The 11,432-nt window shown below is 44.4% G+C and overlaps 1 protein-coding gene across 1 annotated transcript in view; it reads right to left on the reverse strand.

The window, feature by feature from the left end:
- OXCT1 (3-oxoacid CoA-transferase 1) overlaps positions 1-9,643 on the reverse strand; it is a 116,914-nt gene extending 107,271 nt beyond the window's left edge. The window contains exons 1-4 of the mRNA XM_015571001.1: positions 9,629-9,643; positions 8,697-8,805; positions 8,235-8,325; positions 609-744 (exon numbers count right to left, since the gene is read on the reverse strand). Coding sequence (XP_015426487.1) covers positions 609-744; positions 8,235-8,325; positions 8,697-8,805; positions 9,629-9,643 — 351 coding nt within the window. The remainder of the gene's footprint in view (positions 1-608; positions 745-8,234; positions 8,326-8,696; positions 8,806-9,628) is intronic.
- Positions 9,644-11,432: the final 1,789 nt, after the last annotated feature.

Consider the following 11,432-nt stretch of genomic DNA (forward strand, 5'->3'; position numbering starts at 1 on the left):
ATTAAACAAAGATATTATATGCATATATGCATTACTTATGGACACAAACAATAGGGTGGTGAAGGCCTGGGGTGGGGCAGGACCCAGATAGAGGGAGGCTAAGGAGCGGGGGAGGAACATATGCAATAATCTCAACAATAAAGATTTTTTTTTTAAAAAAAAAAGAAATATTAAGGAAGTTCCTCTCCCATGTATATGCCCTCTGACAAAATGAGGAGAAATGCAAAAGATATACTAGGCTAATTTTCAGTAGCTCCAAAAAAATGAAGGCTAAGGTATCTCAACCTATAACGTAAAGACCCATATGAGTTGGCCTTTAGGATAACCCTCAAACATTTCAGCAAGTCCTTTTGCATGCTTCCAGTATAATTTACATTCTAGTACCAAGCTTTAAAATTTATCCTGTTACCTAGAGATCTTCATCAGAAATACCTCCTTTTTCTGTTGCATAGCAACAGAAAATATTAGATTCCAGCAATCAACAGGTACAACCTACGAAATAGCATTCTCTCTGCCTTACCCGTCTTGCACAAAGACATTTCTAGGGAGGAAAAGGTACATTTTAAAACAAGTTAGTATTGTAAAAGAAAAGCAGAGTGTCTTCTTACCTGAGGTGTCAGCTCTACCTCTAATTCACCAGATAAGTACTGTCGCTCAAATTCTGCATTTTCTCCCACGTACGAAGAGATCATGCGCTTTATCTGCTTGCTTCGAAGCAAAAGGCCCAAGCCAAAGTTGTCAACCCTGGAAGGAAAATGCAAGCAGCTTACAACCAAAGTGCCATCTGATCGAACACTAACGTCACTTACATTGAAAAACATGAAGTTGTATTAATTTAAAGGAATCCTATCTACCAGGCATTGAACCCACATTCTCTCTCAGCCACCCACCACCCAAGGAGCACAGCAAGGTGGCTATACTTTCTTATTTTACAGTTGAGGAAACTGAAGCTCAAAACATTTAAGTGATTTTTTTTCCCAAGATCTTGGGTAGTGACACCAGCCAGTCCTCAAACCCACATCAATCCCACAGTTTGACCCCGCCCCTTCCATTCTTTTTGCTGCTCCAAAATGATCCTGGTCAAGAGATGAGCAAGAGATGGACTGGTCCCTGCCCTACACTTCAGACCCAGGCATAAATGCAGTGCCACTGTCCCTAACCTGCACTGGCCCCAGAGGAAGGCTCAGATGGAGAAAGTCTTTCTGTCCAAGAACGGAGTCAGGAGCATTCTCCTATTTAAAAGACAGAACAGCAGACTCTTGAAATATGGACCCAATTATGAGCAACTATGAATATTTTCCTTGTATCATAGATATAGAGTGAAATGATGAAGACCCACTCCAGAACCCTGGCCCTGGCATGGGAAACAGTGGAAGGGCACAGGTCTGAAGATGGATCATTAGTGACATCCACTTGTTTGAAAGGAGGTAAGTAGGTAGGTATGGTACCCGTATGACAAACCACTGACATTTCTCCTGACGCTTTCTCCCATCTTCACTCCATTCTCCATCCTCACACACACAAGTGGCGGTTCCGCTCAACTGACAATCTCCTAGTTTTCAGAATGCATCACTTCCAAGCTCCTAACCTCCCCCAGGCAGTTCTGACACCTGAATACTTCAAAGTAATCCAGGTGACAGGTAACTGCCAACCTTCTGCTAGATTTGTTTCCTAGTCCCAGCCTTCCAATACAGAATCTAATAACATTCCCCCTCATGGTTATAACAAATAGCCACATGGTTTATTCTCACTTATTTCAAAAGAAAACTAGAGCCTAAATCAGTGATGGCGCACCTTTTGAGCTCAGCGTGTCAGCATTTTGAAAAACCCTAACTTAACTCTGGTGCCGTGTCACATATAGAAATTTTTTGATATTTGTAACCATAGTAAAACAAAGACTTACATTTTTGATATTTATTTTATATATTTAAATGCCATTTAACAAAGAAAAATCAACCAAAAAAATGAGTGTCACGGGTTCGCCGTCACTGGCCTAAATAATGTTTGCAGGTGTACTTTTGCCATATGCGGAGAATTCCCTGAAGATTAATAATACACTTGTCCACCAGAGGGCCCCAAACACTAGAGAGTCTCTGTGTCTCTTAGAAAATTAGTTCTTGGGCACACTCTCATCCACATAATGCTGTGTTTGGTTGGTTTAGTTTTAACCTACTCCTAATTAACACCTCAGCAGGCCCTCACTTAACAATTCTGTTCCCTTAAATTCAGCTCCACCTGCAGCCTGCCCCTTCTCACCCAATGGCAGCCCCCCATCCTTAGAGATCTTCAGCACAAACTAAGGGGGTGACCTTTGACTTCCACACACTAGTGGGGCATCCTGACTCTGCCTTAAGAATCTATGCAGATTCTGAGCCTGTCACTCTCCCTCCTCTGTGACCTACACTGTCGCTTCCCTGGACTCCGCAGTCACCTTCCCAGCTGCTACTCCTGGCCCCTATGATCCTACTCGCCAAATGACAGACAAAAATACAGGCCTAAAATAAAATGTCCAGTCATGTCACGCTCTGCTCAAACCCTGCAATGCACTTATTCAGAGAAAAAGCAGAGGTCTGTGGAGTGGCTGGGCCCCGTGTGAAGGGATGCCCAGTCCTGTCTCAACCTCACTCCTCCCAGGTCCTTCCCACGCTGCCTCTGCTGGCCTTCTTATACTCACATCTGCTCTGGGTCCTTCACGCTGGCCTGTCTGTGTCTCCAAACTCCTCCCCCAGATCGCTGCACGGCTCACACAGGTCCTCCCACCACCCTCCACTTGCTTCATGAATCTGGCCAGCTGCCCCTCCGTGAGTCCTGCCTGGATCACTCATCTTATTCCAAAACCTGCCCTCCACCTTCATGCTCCCAATCCCCCTGACTTTTGTTCTTCTTCGTGTAGCACTATAACCTTCTAACACACTGGCAACTTACTTATTTTGCTTTGTTTACTACTGTTGCCTGCCTCTGCCCATTGGAAGGTTAGGTCCACAAAAGCAGAGAACTTGTCCTGTGTTGTTCATGGCTGCACCCCCAGCACCTGGCTGCATACACAATACACAGAGGGCACTAGAGCCACAGCTGCTGAACAACTGGCAAATGCATGACTGGCTTCACTTCCCCCTCCTCCCTGGCTCCTCCCTAATAAAAATGAGAGTCATCAAGTCCTTATGCCGGATATTTTCTGTTTGCCTCCTGCATTCCCCAACTCCACATCCATTGAGCTGCCCTGAGCCGGGGCTGGCTGACCTGTGTGGACGGAATCCTGGGCCCTGACCTCTAGTTTCCAGTTGGGATCAGCCACTGCTGATGGGGTCCAGGCAACGGGAGGCACCATCAGGAGGATGGGGTGAGGTGAGAATGATGTCAGGATCTGTATTCCCCTGGCTCACTCCCTGGCTAAGCTGCAGCGCCCTGGAGAGCCCTCTCCCTAAAGCAGCGGTTCTCAACCTGTGGGTCACGAACAATGAAAATACATTCTGCATATCAGATATTTACATGACGATTCATAACTGTAGCAAAATTACAGTTATGAAGTAGCAATGAAAACAATTTTATGGTTGGGGGGCACCACACCATGAGGAACTGTATTAAAGAGTCGCGGCATGAGGAAGGTTGAGAACCACTGCCTTGAACTTTGTTTCAGGTCCTAACAGCTCCCTCCCCTCCTTCCACCAGGCACAGGGCTGCTGAGCATGCTGCTGCTTACCTGCACTGCTGGTACCCAGGCTGCTTTCCAAGTCCTGACTATTCCTCAACCTGTGGGTAGCGACCCCTTTGGCGGTCGAATGATCCTTTCACAGGGGTCGCCTAAGACCATCCTGCCTATCAGATATTTACATGATGATTCATAACAGTAGCAACATGACAGTTATGAAGTAGCCACGAAAATAATTTTATGGTTGGGTCACCACATGAGGAACTGTATTTAAAGGGCCAGAAGGTTGAGAACCACTGCTGTAGACATAGTCCCTTTGGTAAGCTTTCCTCAGTTACCCAATATGGGCATCCCACTGATATCCTCTGGAGCCCTGTCTCAATTACATCCTAACATAAAATAACCACGAAGGCGGATGCAACCCACTTGCTTTCTGTAGCATTAAATATCCGACCTCCCTCTCAGCACACAACACCACACCATGAACCAGAATATGAGTCATTCATTGACCTGGGGATTTTCCTACCCACTTTCCCAAACTCCTTGGGTCTCTGTTTGGCTTTTCGATGCATTACACACTTGAACTTGGCCCTGTCTGGAGATGACCTCTCTGTATTTGTTGATTCTGGCTCTGGAAACCATGTGTACTTGTTGGGCTTGTTTGTTTTTCTTTTCTTTTCTTTTTTTCTTTACTTTATTTCTGGATTAGGACCTGGCATAGCCACTAAGCAGGCCACAAGATGTTCGGCCGGCGGCTGCCCGCCTGGCGCACAGTCAGTGTGTGCCTCCAAACACGCTGCTAGGCAGCTAAGTGTCTTTCTTGCCTATGATGATACAAAGTGAAAAAGGCAAGACCCTTCCTCACAATATAGGAGAGAAAAGAGACAGCCATGATCTTTTGCAGATGAGGAACATACTCATTTTCCTAGAGAAGCATATATTAAAGCATTTTGCAGCTTTGCAGTAAAGGTAATTCTGGTGAACTTTCAGAGTGACTCTCGCTTGCCCTTAGCAACCAGCAGCTTACCTACCCAGAGAGAGTTAACCTTTTCCCTACAGCGCAACACACTCAGGTCCCAGACACGTGAGTGATGAAAGAAGTCTAAATCCAAGAATGAGTTAAAGAGATACATGCATGTTCTGCAAATATTTATGAAACTGATTTTCGTTTTCTGAAATCTCATTGAACTGGCTATTCTGGCCAAAATGACACTCTGATAAGAATGACACTGCAGCCGAAGCCGGTTTGGCTTAGTGGATAGAGCGTCGGCCTGCGGACTGAAAGGTCCCGGGTTCAATTCCGGTCAAGGGCATGTACCTGGGTTGCGGGCACATCCCCAGTGGGAGATGTGCAGGAGGCAGCCGATCGATGTTTCTCTCTCATCGATGTTTCTAAATCTCTATCTTTCTCCCTTCCTCTCTGTGAAAAATCAATAAAATATATTAAAAAAAAAAAGAATGACACTGCAACCATTTACCAAACTACTCCTTGCTTACTCGCATTTTAGACATCCTTAAATCTCATCATACAAGTTATTCTTACTCTGATCATCCCAAGAGTATTAAAAGAAAAGACAGTGCTGTCTTCAGACATAAGGTTGATTCATGACATAGTTATATGGGAAACGTGAAATCTTCTGTGAGCCGAGCACACAAGTTCAAGGGCATACCCCAGGGGAATGCGTCCAATCAGCCAAGAGGGCCTAGACCTCCCTTCAGCGCCCCCAGAGACGCAGCTGCCTCAACAAAGAAGAACCGGGAAAGCAATGGAGCCACTGTCTGTCTCCTGGTTCAAAACCAGCAGTGCAAAGCCAGCCATCTTATTTAGGGGCCCTCACAGAACTCCTACCCTGGCCAGGACAGCGCTGCACCCAGGTGACGGCACTGAACTCCCAGGCCCAGGCACCTCTCTCACCAGGTAGTATTTGTTCGTCTCTCACAGGGAAGTGGGGCTGGTCTTGGAGTTGTCTAAAGCCCCACCCTCAAGAACAACGGTAATCAGGTAAACAGCCTTGCATAAAGAAAAGGGCAGACTAATACAACACGTCCATTCTTTCCTTGGTGCTGCGATTTAATTGGTTGATACATAGTTTGTTGTGAAACTTTGGGTTCACACAGGCCTGCAATTCATATGTTCAAGTCTTCCAAAAATCAACGGAAGGCACATTGTCAGTTTTTCCTATCTTCCTAAACAATCCACATCAAACTGATCCCAAAAGAGGGGCTACTAGACTAACAGGCGCTGCTTCACAGCGAGATAAGTGGTGCCTCGGGGCAACAGGTCTTCCTGATCATTAAAAACAAATGAAACAAAAACCATCAGGAGTCCTGCGCTTTGCAAAGATTTCCAAGTCCGGCAGATCTTTCCATAAAAAGAGCCTTTTTCTAAATGAGAAAACAATGATTACTTCTAATTCCAAAGTCTCTCCATTTACCCAATATTTCAAACCATGTCATTGGCTCTCCGATGAAGCAATGCTATCTGACTCAGGTGGCCTAGACAAAGCCCTCACTACTGCAAAGTAAGGGTTTACACCCCCTAATCAGGAGCATCAGTGCCTGTGAAGTGCTTTCTGTATTCCATGAAGTAGGTGATCAGTACCTACTCTGCCTCGAGAACTCATGCCTGGCTAGTGTGGGTCAGTGGTTGAGGTCACGTTTCAATACCCAGTCAGGGCACATGCCCATGTTGCGGGCTCAATCCCAGTAGAGGGCATGCAGGAGGCAGTCTATCAATGATTCTCTCTCATCATTGATGTTTCTAACTCTCTCCCCCTCTCCCTTCCTCTCTGAAATCAATAAAAATATATTTTAAAAGAATTCATATATTACACCGGCCTTGTAAGCACTGAGCTATCTGGAAAACCCACAAAGTACTGGTCACCAAAAGTATGTTTAATAAATACAAAGTCAGCTCAAAGGGCACTGGATGTGCTTAAGAAATATCAAGTGACCGTGAATAAATTACTTCCCTATTTACAGATGAGTTCCCTCTGTTACATGAGGGAGCTGAACAGCTGAGCGCTACAACCCTGCCCAGCCCTGACATTCAGTGACTCTGAGCACACAGTAGGGACAGAAAACCACTCTGAGTAACAGGATCGGCCTGCAATGTGTATCGGAGAGAATAAATACAATTCAGGATACAAAGAAAAGCTAAAAGTTTCCAAAGGAATTCAGAAAGGGGTAAGAGAAGTTTTATACTTGGATAAGGCTTCTTTGAACATATGTAATTTAAGTCAAATTCTGAAAAATGGGGAAGATGTGGATACACAGAGAAGAGGTGGGAGAACCTTCCAGATGAAAATAATAGCATAATGCCTATAAGCCAAACCAATGGACATGGACAACAGGGAGATGAGAGAATGAGTTGGCGGGGGGGGTGTTCTTCCATCTATTTATGTCTTCCTCTATATCTTTTTTCAACGTCCTGTAGTTTTCTGAGTAGAGGTCTTTTACCTCTTTAGTTAAGTTTATTCCTAGGTAGCTTAATTTTTTTGGTGCGATGGTAAATTTATAACTAAACATACCGCCCTAACTGGTTTGGTTCAGTAGATAGAGTGTCAGCCTGCAGGCTCAAGGGTCCCAGGTTCAATTCCGGTCAAGGGCCTGTACCTTCGTTGCGGGCACATCCCCAGTAGGGAGTGTACAGGAGGCAGCTGATCGATGTTTCTCTCTCACTGATGTTTCTAATTCTCTATCCCTCTCCCTTCCTCTCTGTAAAAAATCAATAAAATATAACCAAACATACCTTAAGGGCATGTCATTCATTATTAAAATGTTATGGCTTTGTGTTGACCGTTTTGATATGCCATCCTACTGTCTTAAGTGCTGCTGCATATCCTCCTCCTTCCACCAAGACCAGCAACCTTTTTAATGATTAATGATGTTCCTTACATATCACCTAGAGTAATGGCATAATCCAGTGAAAGGACTTAAAACAGACTGCAAATTGATGTCCACCTTTCCTGATACAACATGCAATAACATACAACATAAAGGAACATCTCATACAACATAAAGGAATATCTCTAATTTTTAAAATGCAGGAGTCAATTTAAAAATATATATTTCAGCTTTACAGTATGTTTGAAATTAAAATAAAAGCACATCAGATTAAGATACAAAAATTATGCAAGTCTCCTTTACTTATGATTAAGAAGTATGATACCATCCTAGCCATTTTGGCTCAGTGGATAGAGCATTGGCCTTCGGACTGAAGCGTCTCAGGTTCAATTCTTGGCCCCAGTCGGGTGCGTGTGGGAGACAACCAATCAATGTGTCCCTCTCACATTGATGTTTCTCTCTGTCTCTCCCCGTCCCTTCCACTCTCTCTAAAAATCAATGGGAAAATATCCTCGGGCGAGGATTAACAACAACAACAAGACGTCATGGGCAGAAATGGAAACATCAGAAAACCTCACTCGTGTCACAGGCCTAGAATGCGGTGTTTGAAGGAGCAGCCCATTCCTTAAACATATTGCTCATTTAAGGGGAAAAACTTTCACTTCGTTGATAGACTCTGTGTAAATAACATGGAGAATTGTCATTCCCTTCAAACCAATGGTCTTAAAAGTACACTCACCCTGCATTGTTGCTGACTGCAGTGAGCCCCTTGACTCCGGTCTTCAGTAAAGCTCCGATGAGATTCTCTGGAATGCCACACAGCCCGAAGCCTGTAAGAAGCCAAAAAGGTCAACCGTTTGTGAAGAGAGGAAAGCTGTTTCAGGGAAATGTGTGTTATTCTCTTTTAGTAAAAAAGACAATCTATAAGCACCTATGTGACCTACTAAGCAAAATGCACAGTATCTCAGCAACTCAATAAACAGACATAAAGCTGATCCCAAAGGTTTGACACCAACATACAGCACCAGACATCACTGTCCAGCCCTCACTTCACGAGGATAAAGCCAAGCATGATGTGTTAATACGGCTACACATCATTCTTCTTGCCCTTAACTGCATGTGGACTACTGCCCCACTTTATCCTTTAACCCTTATGCAGTCAGGGCGCTACCATCGAAAGGAAAACAACACTATTACTCACCACCAACCAGGATCTTTGCACCGTCAGGGATATCTTTGACAGCTTCCACTGGATCTTTGTAAAATTTGGTATGGCGACATGTGCTGGTTGAAAAATAGCAAACACCTCCCTAAAACATTAAAAAAAAACATTTTAAGTGAATAATCATTTGGAAATATGTCTTTACTTGCATAGCAATTTATTCAATTTTTATATATACAAGGACAGTTTCACTATGTCCTCTTTGAAAGAGTGGGGCTGTAAGTAATTCATCTTAAGAGTGAATGAAGCCCTAGCCGGTTGGGCTCAGTGGACAGAGCATTAGCCTACAGACTGAAGCATCCCAGGTTCAATTCCAGTCAAGGGCACATGCTGAGGTTGCAGGCTCCATCACCAGTAGGGGGTGTACAGAGGCAGCTCATCAATGATTCTCATCATTGATGTTTTCTATCGCTCTCTCCCTCTCCCTTCCTGTCTCTGAAATCAATAAAAAATAAAAATAATAAATACTGGTAAATAAAAAGGAGTGGAAGGGACATACTCTATCCAGATTACCAGTGGAGTCCCCCCATGATCTATGTCTTCTATTATACAAGGGACAATGCTGTGACATTTGTGGCCACACAAAAATAGATGGCCCAGATACTAGCACTCAAATTCCGAATGGCAAGATCAAGCATCGATTTCTGATAGTAACCTAACCTTCCATTCAATCCACAAATACTTACTGAGAGCCTACTACAGGCCAACTACTGTGGTATTGACTGCAACCTAGTCAGTATTAAGACATGACTGCCACTCTCAGGGAAGTACAGCATGACCAATACTACCTGATCCAACAATGCTGGGTAACAGAATGCCTCCTAAAGGAACAAGTAAAGAACAGCACACAAAATGACCCAGGCCCTCTGGGGCTTGGAGTTCGGATGCTGTTGAAAGTAGTAAACGATTACCTGCAAGGGAGGCATGGCTAGAATTACTGTCACCTCATCAGCTTTCAAAATCCATTTTTAACTGTTTCTGTCTTTATACTTCACCCACAATAGGTACAGGACAAATTGGGAAGCCCATATGTTGCAAGCAATCACTCATCCTCAACATCTCTTTTTAGTTATATCAAAGCTCTCCTTTAGTCTCATCATATACTCAACCTGAATAGAGGAAGGAGAGAGAATGACACCTGACTCCTGACACATGGCCACCTTAACAAGCCCACTGCCAATCAGCCTCCCAGACAGACATCCCGGTGGGTGTAGGTAACAGCATAAAATAGCATTTCTAGCATCCTCTTCAGCCTCTAAAAACTCCTGTTAGAAAAAGTGTCACTTAGTACAAAAGCCTATTTAAGAAAACTTTACTGGAAGTCAAATGAGATTTGCAGAGGTGGAGGTCACACGGATGACTTTTGTCCCTTTAAATTTCAACCGTGGTCAAGGTCAGGCAGGGCATGAGGTAGGCCTGGCACATCACCCAAACACGGGGAGCAAGTGGAGGCAGAGACAGAAAGGGCCTTCTTGTCTTCCTTATCTTCAAGTAGCAAGGAATTTTTTATTCTGTTTTAAACACACACATACACAAATATAGTTTTAATCTTGGAAATTAAAGGTTTGGAGCCTGAGTAAATAGGTGAACAGAGCGCAAAATAGAGTTGAGGATATCTCCTGAAACGAGAGAAGAGAAAAATACACGGTTACGTAATCCAACCAACTCGTTTTGCAGGTCACGCTTCCAAAGCTTAGGAAGATCTTGTCGCACCCCCAGCACTTTTGAAGCAGGACCAGGTCCCGGGTTTGTGCCTTCTAGCACAAGGTCCTTCCACCACCGCAGTTCCCCGTGGTCTTTAAAAGTCCTCCATCTTCTTCTACTTCTATGCACTGTTTATACACAACAAACCTTTCTGAGTGTCCTGCTTTCTCAAGAAGGAGTCTGCTGTCAATCTCCAGTGAGGAGTCGGGGCCTTAGCAGGATGAGAGGAAGGAGATGAAAGATTTGTCTGCAGGGGGTGGAATCGCCCTGACTATTTACCCACAGAAAGAAACAGGAGTCCTGTGGCGAGGAAGTCAGAAGAAAACTTGTTTCTCCTGAGACCCAGAGAGCTCTTCAGATTCATGCAGCATAGACTGGGCAGGGCCTCCAATCCCTTCTTTCAGCGGATAATTATGTCTTCATGCCCGTCAGAAATCATGGAGGAGCTGGGCCCACACCCCCAGAAAGTTCCTCAGAAGTACTTTATTTTAATCTTTTTTTATTGTTTTCAGAGAGGAAGGGAAAGAGAGATAAACATCAAGTATGAGAGAGAGAGAATCATTAATCAGCTGCCTCCAACAGGCCCCACACTGGGGGATCAAGCCCACAACCCAGGCATGTGCCCTGACCCCGTGGGGATCGAACCATGACCTCCTGGCTCATAGGTCAATGCTCAACCTCTGAGCCATGCTGGCCGGGCCCTCAAAAGTATTTTAGAAAAGACCCAAGAGTTTCACATTTACCCCGATAACCAAGAGTTTAAAAGCAATAAAAGTGACTCATGTTTCCAGGAGAACTCAGAACAATGAAGACTCTACAGGCACTCAAATTTGTTTTTTTCATTTTTCATGCATTCAGTTGACAGCATTTGTTGCCATTTAATCCACGTGTTATGCTGACATTTGATATCTGATGGTTGAGAAACCAATGGTGTGGCATAATAGGCCACACTCCCCATCTCCAAGTCAAGGGAGTACTGCCAACACCTTCTAAGATTAGGCGGGGGCGGGG

The sequence above is a fragment of the Myotis davidii genome, unplaced genomic scaffold, assembly GCF_000327345.1.
Source record: "Myotis davidii unplaced genomic scaffold, ASM32734v1 scaffold348, whole genome shotgun sequence".
NCBI classification, from domain to species: Eukaryota; Metazoa; Chordata; class Mammalia; order Chiroptera; family Vespertilionidae; genus Myotis; species Myotis davidii.